The sequence below is a fragment of the Eutrema salsugineum genome, unplaced genomic scaffold, assembly GCF_000478725.1.
Source record: "Eutrema salsugineum unplaced genomic scaffold, Eutsalg1_0 scaffold_3, whole genome shotgun sequence".
Taxonomy (NCBI): domain Eukaryota; kingdom Viridiplantae; phylum Streptophyta; class Magnoliopsida; order Brassicales; family Brassicaceae; genus Eutrema; species Eutrema salsugineum.
Window position 1 is genome coordinate 1764028 of NW_006256756.1, and position 16738 is coordinate 1780765.

The following is a 16738-nucleotide window of genomic DNA, read 5'->3' on the forward strand; positions in this document are numbered from 1 at the left end:
CCAGTTGAGTTGGAATACAAGGCCTTGTGGGCAGTAAAACTTCTGAACTTTGACATCAGGACCGCACAGGAGAAAAGGGTCTTACAGCTTCATGAGCTTGAGGAAATCCGTTTAGATGCTTTTGAAAGCTCTAAGATCTACAAAGAAAGAACCAAGGCGCTCCATCACAAGAAGATACACAAGAGAGAGTTCAAAGAAGGGGATCAAGTTCTGTTGTTTAACTCAAGACTTAAGTTGTTCCCTGGGAAGCTGAGGTCTAGGTGGTCCGGTTTGTTCACAATTCTTGAAGTAAGGCCCTATGGAGCGGTCGTTCTAAGAGGAAAAGATGGACAAGGTTTTGTGGTAAACGGTCAGAGAGTAAAGCACTACTTGGCATCAGAAACAAGAGAGGGAGCTACCTCAGTTCCTCTTCTTGAACCGGAAACAGCCTGAAAAGGTATGAAAAGTCAAACTTAGCGACGTTAAACAAAGTGCTCTTGGGAGACACCCCAAGCTTATCCTTGTACATATTTCGTTTTTCATGCTCTTTTTCTTTTTATTTGAAACCTTTTGAAGGGTTTGTTAAGTGTTTCATGAGTTAGACAGTGAACCTCGAGGATGAAAGTAAGAAAAGGCTTGAAAAAGATACGGCCTGATGATTTAAGTCAGAGAGTATTCATAGCCTCGGTATCGACCCTCGGTATATTCATACCACGGTCACCTTTTACCGAGTAAAAGCTTGAGAACCTCAGCTAAACTCCTCGACTTAATTTCATCATGGCCGTGTCTGAGAATAGCTGTAGTGAAAATGACTAAGTGTGGGGATGCTCACGGTGTAAACACCTCGGTGTAATAATACCGAGGGGCGATGTTCACTTAAAACGATCTAAAACCTCGATCCGAGGCCGCGACCAGTTTACACCAAGGCCAGCCCGCTTGAACCCCCAGCACCAAGTGTTCTTTGTTAAAACAAGTGACCTCGACATGATACCCTCTTGGTGGAGCATGCCGAGGTGCCCGGTTTCAAGAACGATCAAAAACAAGAACACTTGGGACACTTAGATCGAAGAAGAAGGTTTGCGTGAACCCAAGGAAAAGACGTGAAGGCCACGGAGATCTACTCGTTAGCATGAGCTCAAACCACTCGGCTTGGTGCCCTCGGGTGGAACAAGCCGAGGCCGCTCAAGTTAACACGAGAAAATTTGGTTTAGTCCGTACGGCCCACGTCATCCCCATGTCGCGCCCGTTTGAAGGCTTTGCGCGGTAATTCAAATTTAAACGCCCGGTCAAAATGGTTTTTGGCGCGGTCAACGGTCGCAGCTGGAGGAGAAGGGGGGGACCAGTCCCACTACAGTCCAAACGCCAGCTGGAAAGCGCGCTCCAGCCCATACCAGCCTCCATCCCGAACCAAAACGCAGAGTTTGTCTTCTTCTCTCTTTTCTCTGCATTTCACGAACACAACTCTCTCATTTCTCAGTCATTTCGTGTGATTCCAAGCGTTCTAGACTCGTTAGGGTGTTGTCTATTCAGCATAAGCATCTCACTAAGCTTGAATCTTGGATTCCCAAAGGTATTTCCATCTTAAAGAACTCATCTTTTTCCTTCATTCTTTGCAAGCTTTAATGTTTGTAAAATGTGAAATCGATTCTTTTAGAACATATCGGCCTTTGGGAACAATTTTAGAAATTCCATCGGGATAGACAACGCATGAACAACCGGTCTTTGTTCTGAAAATCACTTGTTCTTGAGTTTTTAAAATTCTTGAGAAAAATGCGCTTGGAATTGGCTTAAATGGTGAACCGAGTTGTTGAGCTGAACTGTCTAGATATCTTGTCTCTCTCTGGTTGTTCTAGCTTGTTGGTACTCTCTTTGATGTTTGAAAAAGCTATAACCCTGGTCTTGTTAGAAGAAAAGCTCCGTTCTTGCTAACTTTAGAAACATGTGCTTATCGATATACTTGATTCTAACGGTTTCTTTGAGAATCTGCCTTGCAGATGACCGGCGACCGAGCTGTTCCCACTCATGAGATGAACAAAAACGAGGCCCAGAAGAGGGGTACGAAAGGAAAAGTCGTGGCCGTGGCGCGCAATGGTGGAACAAGCAAGAAACCCTCAGCGAGACCCGATGGTGAGCCTGCTGCTAAGCGCGCAAGGAACGCCGAGCTCATTCCGGCACCGGCCCTTGAATCAAGAAGAAATGGGAAGCAGGCTGCTGTTGGATCCGACGAGGATGAGCTCAGAGCCATAGTCCCCCATGAAGCCAACTGTGGCAAGAAAGCCAAGAAGGAACCGAAGCCCGAGCCCGAGGAAGAACATTTCCCAACTACTGAGGAGTACTTGGACCACTTTAACTCTATAAGAGTGGCTCAAGGTCGGTTACCTGATATGGAGTTGTTGAGGAAGCTTGGGATACTCGATGATGTTACCCTCATCTTTCAAAACATGGGTTTGGCCGAGTTCTTCACGATGAGCGATGTTGCCTATGAAGGGATTACACAACAGTTTCTTGCCACTTTGGAGGTCGTCATCTACCCCAAGAGAGATCCCAAGCGTTTACATGGCAAAGGGTTTGGCCACATTGAGTTTGACATGGAAGGCATGCACTACAAGGTCAGTTTCAAGGAGCTTGATGAGATATTTGGTTTTGAAAGGAATGGAAGCTCGCTTGACAAGTTCGTGTACCCAAAAGAGGAGTTGGCTGCCTTGTGGGAAACGATCGCTTTTGGACCTTACTTTGGAGGCAAGAGCAAGACGAGTTGCATCAGGAACCCCGTGATCAGATACACCAACCGAGTTCTCGCCTCCACATTCTTCTCGACCTATAACCCCAGTGTTATTCATACGGCCGAGCTTGAGTTGTTGGGACTTGGACTGAAGCCGCTCATCACTCAAATGAAGAACAAGAAGGAGTTCCAAGGACCAATGCATGTACCCTCTCTAGGCGCGTTCTTTGCAATCCAAATGCTTACTTACAGGCACAATGTGTGGTGTGACCGAAAGAAGAAAGGAGCAAGAAGGCTTCAGAACGGTTGGATTGTCACTAAGATTTTGAGAGCTCAAGGGTTCATATTCCCTGATTCACCATCAAGGCCGAATCTCATCGATGAGCAATACCTAAGTAAAAGTGGTTTCTTCGGAGGCAAGTCAGGGGACAAATGGGTTTACAACTTCACCCTACTGCATAGAGACGGCACGCAGGTCCTACTGCCTAACCGAGGCCTCACCATACTTGATAAACAGTGTAACGTCTCCTTCTATGTCCTCAAAGATCAGTTGTACAATCCATCTCTCGACCCACCAATGCGCAAGTGTACCAAGGCCGCACCTAGTAAACCTCAGTACGAGAACGACCCAGCCGGCTGTGAGAACGAAGAAGAAAAACACTATGAGAGAAGGATCGGAGCAGGCCGCTATCATTTTGATCCGTATGTGTGGGGGGAGCCTGAATACCACACCAAGAAGCTGTACTCGCGAGTGAACACCCTCCAAAAGTGGTGTAAGTGGCAAGACAAAACCATCCACGCATTGGTGGATTGTGTGAGGCATTTGAAGAAGAAGGTAAAGCAGCTCTCGAGGCCGTCCTCACCGGATAAGAACTCAGCGACCTCAACCGCACCGATTACAGAGGAAGGAGTTGGAGAAAGCTCAAACGCGAGGAACCCGGAGTTTCCACCAAGGAAAGAGGGCTGGATCGATCCTGCCTCGGCATTCTTACCTGAACCCTCGGAGAGCAGCCCACCACGTCAGTCCACGCCCTCTTGCTCAACATCAAATCCCTCGTATTACTTGGGATCAGACCTCTCCGACTGAGGTATCGACTTCAAACTCTTGTACATATGCATCTTGTATATACCATATTGCATTTAGTTTATCTTCTTACTTCTCTCACACGCTTTTATAACACATGGGACTGTGTTATTTAAGTGTGGGCGAGGAGCTTCGTGTTTTCTAATCTTGTTTCCTTTGTTCTTATTTGACTTTTGCATTCTTGAGTCTCATTTAGCTTTGTACATATGATAAAATTGCATCATTTTAGTTGCATCTTGCATTATAAGATCGAGTCTAGCTGCATCATGTAGGATTGCATCAGTGCAAGGAGCAATGATAGATTTTTTCCTAGAGAGTAAATCAATTGAGAAATTGAACTAAATATGCTTGTGAAACTCATTCTGTGCTTGTAAAGCTTGAAACGATTTGAATCTGAGAAGCAAGTCTGAAATACACTCAACTCTAGCTAAGTGATAACCTTGAACTTGAAATGTAAATATCTTTTGATGCATTGCTTGAATAGGCTTGTGGATACCGATATACATACTTGAGCTAGAATCATTGTTTTTACCACCCTCCTTCCTTAGCTCAAGTAGCTGAATCCGCATCATGGATCAGTTCCCTCACCTTGAACCCATCTTTCTTTCGAGCCAATGTTTGTGTGTGAATTGTAAGGCCACCTTGGACTGAACTTGGCAGAAAGTGTTAGGTTTAGAGCGACAAGGGCTTGGCTCATTGAGTGGTATGTTCCAACATCAAGGAACCAAGAGTATTGGTGAGAAATAAGTGTGGGGGAAAAGACTTGTTGGTGAGTGGAAAAAGGTGAGCTGAGTGGAAATGTAAGAGTGGAATAGCTAGGGGAACGAATGGAAATGAATTAAGTCTTGGATGTGAAAAGATAAGCTCTGAAATGAAAAGAAGCCAAAGGCTCAAGTGATCTGAAACGAAAATGAAAGAAGCTATGTGCTATGAAAGAAAAGAGCTGTGTGAATAAGTGAAAACCAAGGCTTGAAAATAAAAGAAAAGGGCCCCTAGTGAAAAGAAAACGATTGTGAAGAGTGAGGATTCTGAGAGGGTGAGCAAGTGAGAAACGCTTTGAGTAGAGTGTGGGGGTGTGATGAGTCTTGCCCTTGTATGCATCGGTTGCTTTTTACCTTTAGCATTCTGCCGAAGTTTGGTTGTTCATTGAGAGATCCCTTGTTGCATTACACCCGCTTGAATATTGATGAGATCATTTTTATCTCATGACCTTACCCTAGCCAAGCCAGCCTATTTGAACATTTGCATCATTTGATTCACCGGTTACGAACTTAATGAATGTGAAAGAGTTGAATGTGATAATGCCTTGTGGAGATTTTGTGCTTTAATTGGAAAATATCCGAGTATAGCTTTGCATTGCATATTTGAGCATGAATCCGAGTTCTCTTTGCGATCACTTCTCTCTAAAAAGGAAATATGAGCTTCATCTGCATTACAACCTCTCTCTCATATTTGTTCTCTTCGCTTGAGGACAAGCAAAGGACAAGTGTGGGAGAGTTGATATTTCTATATTTTACATCATTTAGAGTGCATTTTAGAGTCCTCATCATATGTTTTCCCATGTAAATTGAGTCTTTAGGCATGAAAATAGGATTTAGGACTTGCATTAGGTCCCAAAGAGTTTTGCATGTTTTGAAGTCTTTATCAGGTACTTTGAAAGTCATTTGGAGCTTAAGAAGAGGAGCAGAGAAGAAAACGATGTAGAAAAGGGTCAAAAATGGTGAAAACCGCTCGGAGAAATTTCTCGGCCAAATCGCGTACTGGCCGGACAGAAACCTCGGTCAAAAAGTTTATCGATTGCTCATTAAAGGCCAAAATCCTTACCGATCGACCAAAATCAGCCTGGGTCGAGTATCGGGTGCAAAATACCACGGGTTGAGTTTTTGGCCGAGGCGAGAGAAATTTACGACCAAAAAGCTTACCGCGGTACACAGCCCTCGGTCATTTTCCTTACCGCGGGAAGCTTTTCTCGACCAAAATCTATCCTTTTCCGCACATTTCACAGATCAACAATCCGGGGAACCTTCCGGTCCGAATCAGTTGGCAGGGTCTTCATCAAAGTTGGAGGCAGTCAAGCAAAGATCCCAGAACGATCGGAATCATCCAATTCGGACCAGTGGAAAGAAAGATACAGCTTCCGGAAGATGCACCAGCATTACGCGCATCCGAGAACCGAAAGGCAGAGCCCAAAGATAACGGCGGACGGAGCCTTTCCGGACCGAATTAGCTTGCCCGGTCTTCATCAAAGTTTGAGATCTGTGGAAGAACTTCTCAGGACAGTTAGAATCGCTTAGTTCGGAGCAGTGGTTTGAAAGATAAAGTCTCCGGAGTTCACATCGGTCCAAAAAGCCTGTTTTCCGGTGATTTCAATACGGTGCAAAGATGTGAAATCCAGGAAGCCTTCCACTTCCCAAGCTCCGACGGTTTCTTCACCAAAGTTCGAGCTTATTAAGTCATCTTGACTATGGGACTGGTCTCAGAGCATTTGGAGTCGTGTGTTTAAAGCTACTGTTTCCGGAAGGCAATATGGTCGAAACGAGCCCAAAAGAGTCGCGATACACGCTAAGTATTTTCTCAAGCCTCGACATTGCTCAAGCCAAGGCTCATATCTTGGGAGTATTTTGAACTAGATCTCGGGTTGACACCTCGGCACGATGGAATCAAGGCATGCACACGTAAGAAATGAAGCTGGAAACGACTAAGTATTGGACGTGCACCTCGGTGCAATGACCTCGGCGTGCATGCCGGACTCTGTTCTCCCGAACCCCTCGACCACCAAGCACCTCGGCATAAAATGACGAGGTCCCTTGTCACAAACCCAGAATCAAGAACGAGATGGCTCAAGAACACACACGAGAAGATGGATCAAAGACTAGGGTTCATGCATGTTCTTGGCGTGTTCTACACGAGACCTTCATTTGGATCCAGACTCACGTGCACTCCTCGACATGAAGACCTCGGCTTCACTCTCCGACACACCGTGGCACTCACCCATCAACCCAAGAAAGCGGTTCAGTACCCGGTTTGTTCCGGGCTGACCCGCGACACTTTCCCTTTGCTATAAATACATTTTAGGACCAAAAAACCTAATCATCTTATCTCTTATCTGTTTTTAGCTTTAAGAACTTGCCTCTTTTGTGAAACTGGATTAATCTAATCCGATATCTCGTTTTTGCATCAGAATCTTGTTCTTTCTTTATTTTCTTTTATCATCCAGCATTAAACTCCTTATCATGACAAGCTACACGTCTTGCAAAGGACTTAGTGAGCTCGTTATGATCAGTGAGTAGTCGTTTAAGTGGCTTTAGATAAGTAGATTAGGGTGCTTTCAAAGTAGATTAGTGGGTTTAGGTGTCTAGTCTTGCATGTTTCATTCCTTAACCGACAAGATCTCTAGGCTGGATCCAAGCACATCACTTGAGGTTCAGATCTTAGACATATCTCGCATCAAAAGTGTTTGTAGAAATGTCTGAACCACTCGGTTAAGGGTTTAAGAGTCTTTCATCGCGAGAGTGATAGTTTGTTCTCTTAAATGGCATTTTTGAACTGAATCTTATTGCTGACTGATTCATGCTTCTCAAAAGGGATTTTGGTATGAAAGAGGATCAGTTTAGATGCTTAATACTTTCATGAGAAGATTAACATGCCTTGAGCTCAAAGTTAAATGAAATCGCTTGATAAAATGATTCATTAACCCACTAGTTTAGCTTGGAAGCACCCGAGTCGATTATCTTGTCTAAAGTCTCTGCCTTTATCATTCATTATAATCATCTGAATCGTTTATTTGTCATTGGCATCTTAGCTTTGTTTAAATCTTATCATTTGCTTTAATTTTATGCTTATTTGCTTGTCACTTAGCTTAGTAAAAACCTTCATCGATCTGTCTTGACTTAAGTCAACAAATGACATAGATAGTGTCTCCACTACAAGCTTGGATTGATAACCCCTTGTACTACAAGGACAGGGGTATTGATAACCTCTATAAAGAGTGAAAACTCTTAGTTATCAGAACTATATAAAACTTGGAAGAAAAATTCACAAACTATTTTGGCTTCCCAAATAATACATCAATTATTTAATTTTTTATATTTAATACTCAAACTATTAATCATTTTTTTTTAATATTTAAACAATCAAATTTCGAGTGTTTTTACACAATTTGCATTGTGAAAATTACAGTTATATCCTTTTATTTTTAAAACTCGATTTATCTATTTATTTTAGGGTTTAAAAACAAATTTAATAAATCATAAAAAAAGGAAAAACAAGGACGACAAAAAAAAAACAAGCTCGTCTTCTCCATCGTGAAAATCCCTTCATCTTCTTCCTCCTCTTCTGAATCCATCAACAAAAATGTATAAAATTTGTTGTTGCTCCAATCCCATCACTTATTCCCTCGCCAGAGCTTTTGTTTCTCAGTTTTGGGTTTTCTAGGCAGTTTTACTCTCGAAATTTTCTTTTTCTATTTCTCCTTTTCTCTTTTGGATTTTCCCAATGTCAAAGACTTTTTAGCTGCAACTATTTAACATCTCAGAATTAAGGTTCCAATTTTTGTTATCCTCGCCATCCACAACACACAGGGAGGCAGATTTTAAAAATTGATGTTCCTCTTTGAATTTTAGATCAAGGATGGAGAATATTTCGATGGTCAGATCCAGTTCTTCGGCGATATTTAAATCTAGGAAATCAATCATTGTTTGGATATATTACTAGAACGATTACTGTGTGTAACAAAGAAGCTTCTCTTATATGAACATCAAGTTCTCTTTAAAGACGATGAGATGTATGTAGATTTTTTTTAGGAATTATTAATTTGGAGAGAGAGGTTCTATGATAAAAGAAGAGATTATAATTTGGATTTTCTAATTTCTTATTTCAATTAAATTTTTTTTTAATTAAGAAATTAAAATTTTAAAATATAAAAGGGTAAAACTGGATTTTTATAATAAAAATTCTAAAAATATACAAAATTTATTAGTTTGAGTATTAAATAAGAAGTTATTAATAGTTTGTGTATTAAAACAGATGTGATAAATAGTCTGTGTATTATTTAGAAAGCCAAAATAGTTGGTGTATTTTGTATAGTTCCTGTATTTTTAAAGAATTTTCCCTTTAATATCTGATACGCGGCCTAATGTGGGTTTGACGATATTAACTTAATTTTTAATGAGGAGAGTCCGCCGCATCAGCTTGCTGATTGGGCTCTCACGTGTCGCCCAGGTCTTGCATTGCTGCGAGGGTCTGGCACACCTCACCAATTCTAGTTAATTTTTGTTTTTGATGGTCAAGAATATGTCCTACTAGATGGTCATGACAATGCAGTGTCGTGTTTCCCTGATAAGTAACGTGATCGAAACGCACATGAACTTTCCCCGTAAGGCAACTAGCAGCTTTTAGGGCACCACTTTATGGTGGCTAGATGCAGGGGTGAGGGGGTGTATTCCCATCATTAGCAAGATGGTTTGCTTATTCATATATTTGTCATCAAATGACATAGAATTTCAAATTTTCCAATTAGCTTCAATGTGAAGAATGTTTTGACCATGTTTACTAAGCAGGTGTTTTGAATGTGGACATCGTTTGAGAATCTCTTTGACAACTTCAATATGACCTTTCTGTACAGCCATATGGATTGTAAAAGATCCATCACCGTCACGTACAAAAACACTAGTCATCGATCGATCTAATAGATTACACATATATACTCCATAATATCTCATGTCGCTCCAAACGAAAGATATATATGGATATTCTTCAAGAATAACATCAAGGATATCTACTCAAAACAAGTATAATTAAGAAGCCTTGTGTTGGCGCCATCACAATTATAGTTAAAGGTAGTTTAGGAAGAAGGGTTGAGGATTCTAGATTATATATTCTAGGATCATTGGGGATTTGTGGAAGTTTGAGAGTTGTAAAGAAATTTCTCTTTCTTTCGTTCTAGGTTCTGTTTTCAGTTTTGGTCATTGTTTCAATTAACATTTAATCTGAACGTTAATAGAAAGATTAATCTTTTTAGCATTTGAGAAGAACATATTAAGGATAATCATATGAATCAAGATAGTTTACCCCTATACTTACTTCCTACTATTAATCCCTATGATTACTTTCATTCATTGTATAGAATAGTAGAACTTGTATATAAAGACCTCTTGTAATCATAAATTCATAGAGTGTAGTAGAACATAAAACCTGGAATAAGACCAAGTCCATCAATCTAATTAATACAGAAGAAGGGTTGGGAATTGCATATTTTATTCCTCAACTATTTGCAATCGACATAAATAATCTCCAACTATCGTGATTGCAAAAAAATTCATCAACTCAACGTTGACTATATATGTAAAATTAAGATTAATATAGTCAACCGTTAACTGAGAAAACGGAAGACATTACATTAAATCTCGTTAACTTTTTATGAGTCTATTTTCGCAGAGTTAATATAAAGTTGAAGAATTAATTTGCCAAATTAAAAGTTGAAGAATTAATCTGTAAAATTATAAAACTTGAGGAATTAAATGAATTAATATTTAAAAATATACATATAACTGTTAAGAAAATTATTACATAGCACTAAAAACTATTGAATGTGCAAAAAAAATCAATTAAACTATATATAGCTCTAGTGTAATAAAAATGGTAGTTCAAGTTGAGAAAAAAATGTAGCATTTTGCGAAAAAAAAAAAAATCATGTGGTAAAAAACAGGTAAATTCTATTTTCTGAATAAAGTTTAATTTAACAAACATATATTTTTCTAATTTTTTTTGTAGCTCTTAGATGGTACTCATGTGCTACAAACCAGATTTTTATAATTATAAAACAATACTTTACAATATAATTTTATAGTCTAAAAACTACTGATCTAAAATAAAAATGTGACTCACTAGAAATTAAAAAAAAAAGTAGTTGATCTTAAGTGATGATCTATCCCACATTCTCTACGGCTCGAATCTGACTATATAAATCTATAAAAATACGATGGTAAGATCCAAGTAATTTAGGCTTTCATGCATGAACAATAGAGATTCAACTAAGATTACTTTATTAATAAAATCAAATACAAAAAAAAAGTTTCTGTAACTGTAAAAACTTATCGGTTAAGTTCTTATATAGTTTTATATAATTATTTTGATTTATTCTCTTTTCAAATTTAATAGTTTTTAATGTTAAAAGAAAATCATTAAAATTGTTATGAACAAACAATTTAATAGTTTTTTCACATTCAATAGTTCTTAGTGCTACGTAATAATTTTCACCGTTGTTATGAATAAGCTTTAACAATTATGTGTATATTTTTAAATTTCAGTTCATTTAATTTCTCAAGTTTTATAATTTTACAGATTAATTCTTCAACTTTTAATTTGGCAAATTAATTCCTCAACTTTATATTAACTCTGCGAAATTGGACTCATAAAAAGTTAGATTTAATGTAACGCCTTCCGTTTTCTCAGTTAATGGTTGACTATATTAATCTTAATTTTGCGTGGTCAACATTGAGTTGAAATTTTTTTTGCAATCACGATAGTTAAAGATTATTTATGTCAATTGCAAATAGTTGAGGAATAAAATGTGCAATTTTCTTTTCAATACGAGGAAATCTCGAACTCTCTCTCGAATCTTCCATTTCTAAAAACATATATACTCCAAAACTTGCTCCTCAGTTTTTCTCTTTTCTCCTTCATAAAACACACACACACATCACTTGCATAATTATCATCTTCACCACCTGAAACTGATAACAAAGCGTCGAGTTTCTTCGCTAAAAAAAAATTGCAGTCTTAAACGAAACTACATAATACCAATAGAAAACAAGCAGAGTCTTAAAAAGGAAACTACATATATCACAAGTACAGTCTTAAACGAAACTACATATATATAAAACCAATAGGAAACATTCTCTGTTTTTAAGTAGTGTCTGGCATTTCGACCTGATCATTGCCTGAGATCTCCACAGACTCCGCCCTCTTCATAGACTTGTGAGTAGAGATCTGATGATTATCTTCTTCGTTGTCATCAACTAATAGTATACACAACATGAAAAGCAAACCCCAGAAAAACCCAAGGCCAGGTCGCTGTAGGAAAACGTGAGGGACAATGATAGAGCACATCATACAGAAGAATAGCCCAGTTATAATGTAAATGGTGAGGACAAGCCCTCTAACATGCTGAACTGTCATCACCACGCCGAAAAAGAATGCAAACGCCATGGACGCTAGAGCAAAACACAGTAAGGGCAAAGCGAAATTCATGGAGCTTCGAAAGAGTGCAGGATCCCCCAACTGCGCCCAAACAAGAGAAACTATAGCAAGAATGGAGCTTTGCATAGCCAGTGTGTCAAGTAGCAGAAAAATGAAGAGACGAGGGTCAGTGGCCAGTGTGGCCATGCCCAAGTTAGGAGCAGAGCTGTTGAATCCACCTGGTATTGTAAAACCTGCAGCAAACGTTACTGTTGCTACAAGAGTTGCCACCACTAGAAGAGCGTTGATATAATCTTTTTTTCCCTCACGGTTTAGAGGTTCTGATGGTCTTGTTAGCTTCGTGGTATTCATGAGATTAGGGTCTCTGTCAGCATGATCCCATAATAAGATCATCAGTGTCATCCTCTGCAATGCAATCAAGGTTCAAACTGTAAATAATCCATGTGATATCCTATAAAATTGTTTTTAAGGTGGGAAAATTAACATATACATACCTCCCGGTATATGTAATTAGATTGTAGCCTTAACTCAGCAATATCCAGAGCTGTCAAGCCACTATTGTTCTGTATGTACAAGTTTGTTTTCATCTTAATGGAAAAAGCAATTCGAGGGCGCCACTTAAGGGTGGCGAGATGCAGAGGTGTATTCCCATCCATATCTTGCTCAGTAGCCAGATCTTTTATTCTTATTACATAACACAAAATCAATAGTTTTAGAAAGATCCAACTCCCGCTACTGGCTACAATGTGAAGAATGTTCTGACCTTTTCTGTTAAGCAGGTGTTTTGAATCTGGACAACATCTTCGAATCATGTCCACAACTCTGAAATTACCTTTCTCTACGGCGGAATGGATTGGAAAAGATCCATCATCGTCACATACATAAATACTCTTTGCTGATCTCGCTATCAGGACGCGCACTCCTGCAACACACCCTATGGATGCTCCAAACGAGAGACAAGTCCTTCCTTCTTCATCTCGTTCATCCACAAGACTTGGGAATTCATCAAGAATAACATTAAGAATATCTGCTGCTTGAGGCAAGTGGCAATATCACAGTTAGTTAGCACATATATATAAGATTTAGTCATCCAATTAGGATTTAAATTAAGCAATCGAACCTGCCCGCATTGACTTCAAAGCAGCGTGTGCAAGATATCTTCTCCCTTCCAAACGTGAATCTAAGGTGGTATTTCTCCCTTTTGTGCCATCATTGCAAGTACTTTTCAGCATTTCTTTCACAAGTGACACTTTGCCAGCTTCTACTGCCAAATACAAAGGCGATATTCCAACTTTGTTCGCAAGAAACGAAGCACCCTTGTTTGCTTTCACTAGACAAGAAGCTATCTTCATTTGGTGGCTTTTCAGGGCCAAATGCAGAGGAGTATCTCCATCTCTGTCTTTCACAAAATATAGATCAAGTCTCTCCCTCTCTTCTTCATCATACAATTTAGCTGAGACAAATGTTACCGAGGCAACAAGACCCTTAACAACTGATGAATGACCAGCACGAGCCAAGAGGAAGCTGATCATTCGAGTTTCGCTCCAAGAGAAGGCACGGACATTCAGAGACAATGCTCTCCACTAGTTTTAGATGACCCCAAAAAGCAGCAAGGTGAAGAACAGATTCTCCTTTATCGCTTTTGAGACAAGCCATCCGCGTTCCATAGCTTCTCAACTTCTCAAGGCATTCTATTTTCCCCGAGCTCACTGCGCTAAAGATCTCTGGATTCATTGGAACATATTCCCCAGGGAAGTCCAAAAGATCCGACAATCTGAGATTAGTAAGAAACTTCGGCACTGGCGTCGTGTCTTCTCCTCCGGCTTGAAGAAAACCTCTTGACCTGAGTGTGCGTAAGCCATAATTTATCAGATTCATGGGGATGTATCTCTGTCTCCATTGCTCATGAGACACATCAGTTGACCTCTGTGCCTCAATTCCATCTAGAACTGCTTCAGACCTAGCCATCTTAACCATAAATCACTGCAAAAATCGTTTGAAAAAAAGACAGTTTTAGTTCTCCAACCAAAAAAAAAGTCAATCATGCCAAGTAGAATAAGGAGAGAAACTTACCAAGTAGAGGAAGGGGATCAGAAATGCAAAAGGAGTAGCTAAAGCTTGACGAGCGAGAGAGATAGACAGACTGTGGTCGTCTATTTATCTAACTCCCTCAGTGTCTCGGGCAATGTGGCCATGTGGGTGAGTGTAATGAAAGTGAATGCAGAGACATAATCAAGGTCTTTTTTTTATCCAAAGTAACCTTTATAACCTCGATTACGGAGCTGTGACTTTAAAGTTTAGAGTGAATGGTAATACAAAGTCAACTTAATATCTACCCCAATATCAACTACTTAAAAAATGAAAAGTCTAGTTCTTAATTTTCTCACCCATGAGCTAATTATACATACATATGCAAATCAGGCCTACTAAATTTCCCTTTCATCTAGAGATACTGCGTAACCCAAAACCAAGATACTCCAGACCAAGATACTGTGTAACCCAAAACAAAACAAAAAAAAAACTTCTGAACATTGAGCAACTTTGATATGTTTCTACTACCACAGATGTACATTTCTTTGCCTATGTTTCCTTACACTTGAACATAGTGACGAGAACTCTAAAACAGTAGAAGACACAGAGCCACACAACACATGAAAAAGAAAAAGATTCTTCCCAGCGATTTATCTGCCTGCATTATCCGTCTTCTCATCCTCGGCCCGCTTGTCCCCGCGAGATTGTAAGTGTCCGGATACGCGAATCTATCCATCACTCGTGTTCCAAACAGCCTCGTAGCCACCATTTCTCCGACCATCACCATCATTGGATCCGTGACAGCAGAGTAAGATAAACTGTTCGAACTTAACACCCCTGAGACAGGGTAGTAACCTTCCTGTGGGTTATTGAAATGAACCCGTTGTGATAACCGGAGATCTGTACTGGAATACGACGAACTTGGCATCTCAAGCCGGTAAACCGGTCTTCTAGGCACACTGCTTATACCTTTGTCCTGAGTATTGCAACGGCCTCGGCCATACAAAGGAACCAATGTAGAGTGAGACACTTTGGATTTACAAACAGGACACTCTCTATGTCTTTGGTATTCATCGCTTGTTGAGAAGCTTTGTACATTAAGCCATTTGTGAATGCAGGGCCAGCAAAAGAGGTGACCACAGAGAGTCACAACAGGTTCTTGCACGGAATCTAAACAAATGTTGCAGTCGAAATTTGACTCATTGCTATCATCAGAAGGAACCGAGGCTGTGATGGGTTCTGGTTTGCTGTTCTTGAAACAAAATGCACCTTCTCCATAGAGTTCTCCAGGTACAGCATCATCATCAAAGGATTGGTCCAAATCCATTGATCAAAAGTCTGAAAAAAATGTTTTTTTGGGGCAGATACAGTAAAGGATTAGATCCAGAAGAATGCTACAACTTCTTAAAAAAAAAACTTAGGTGTTAATCAAATTTACAAGTGAATCACACAAAGCTTGCCTATATTCGTCAAGGTGAGGTGAGAATTAGGTTAAGGTGCAAAGGATTACAAAAATCAAAAAAATCAGAAAATCTAGAATCATGAGGATTGTATCTGTATGCTTAAACCCTTTTAACTAGCCAGCTACGGAAGAACCCTAAAAATTTAATTTTAAAACCGATGAAACTAAAGAAAAACCCACGATTCAACAAGAGCGGGGTTTTAGAATCTTCCCGAAACTCGTACCCGCTAAAGAAAACAACAAATTCGATCAATAACTCGCAACGAGAGAAGAACAAAAGAGAATGATCTGAAGACTCAGTAAAAGCAGAGAGTCAAAGTCATCGCCTTTAGAAAAAAACAGCAATTCAAATCTAAAGGGAAACCCCCAAATCAAAAGACCGAGAAATCGCCGGTGAATCAGTATAGTCACAGATACACTTTATACATACACATTTAGATAAGTATGTGTAAACACGCAAACGCACGAATATAGGAACACTAGGAAGAGAAAGAGAGAGACGAGAATTAGAAATACTAACCAGATAATCGGCGTCTGGATAAACCCCAAAGTACTGTATCGATATGTGAACAGAGATTGAGATGAGGAAGGAGAGAAAAAGTGTTTAGCACAAAAAGAAGAGAAGAGGGGAAAATCTGGGTTTTGTAGAAGCAGCAAAGAAGAAAGAGAAGGATTCCATTTATACGATTTTTATTAAAAATACTATCCAAAGAAAAAAGATATTAGCATCGAATTCGAGAAAGCAATGATATCTTGATGACGTGGCGATGTGAAAGATTCATCTATTTTTTATGTAATTTCTTAATTTTTAAGATAACCATAACCATAGACATCTTTTCCTTTAATTAAACGCGAGACTATAAAAATCCATGTGTGTATAATTAAAATGCGCTTGAGGTTTTCATGAGCCAGTGGTTTTCAGTTTCACCAATATTTTGTCACTAAAATTTAAAATTGTACATGACACGAATTTGTTCGGATGGATAAAAACGCTCACCACCGATCTTATTTTCAATTAAAACATACAAACAAAAATAAAGTGGCAAAGTAACCCTTGATTACTTGTAACGGTCGTGGCACAAGGCACCAAGTGTCCGATCACTTATTTTGAGGTGCATTCACCAAACATTTTTTTTCTTTCACTATAAATGTTTAGGAGCATATAAAAAGAAAATTTTACATTATGAATCTATAACAAGTCAAACAAAATATATGAGTGTTGACTATAATTATGATCGTACTAACTATATAACTGACATTC

The 16738-nt window shown here is 39.3% G+C and overlaps 1 protein-coding gene and 2 pseudogenes across 1 annotated transcript; 1 reads left to right on the plus strand and 2 right to left on the minus strand.

Moving 5' to 3' along the window:
• The first annotated feature begins 8875 nt into the window (after nt 1-8875).
• LOC112085905 lies at nt 8876-9040 on the plus strand (annotated as a pseudogene).
• Nucleotides 9041-11537: 2497 nt separating this feature from the next.
• LOC18015272 lies at nt 11538-13962 on the minus strand (annotated as a pseudogene).
• A 101-nt stretch (nt 13963-14063) lies between these two features.
• On the minus strand, nt 14064-16129 carry LOC18015273 (E3 ubiquitin-protein ligase RMA1). The gene is made up of 2 exons (XM_006396515.2): nt 15998-16129; nt 14064-15353 (listed from the first exon to the last, which is right to left on the minus strand). The coding sequence occupies exon 2, from the start codon at nt 15340-15342 to the stop codon at nt 14602-14604; it is 741 nt and encodes a 246-aa protein (XP_006396578.1). The 5' UTR covers nt 15343-15353; nt 15998-16129; the 3' UTR covers nt 14064-14601.
• Between the last annotated feature and the right edge of the window lie 609 nt (nt 16130-16738).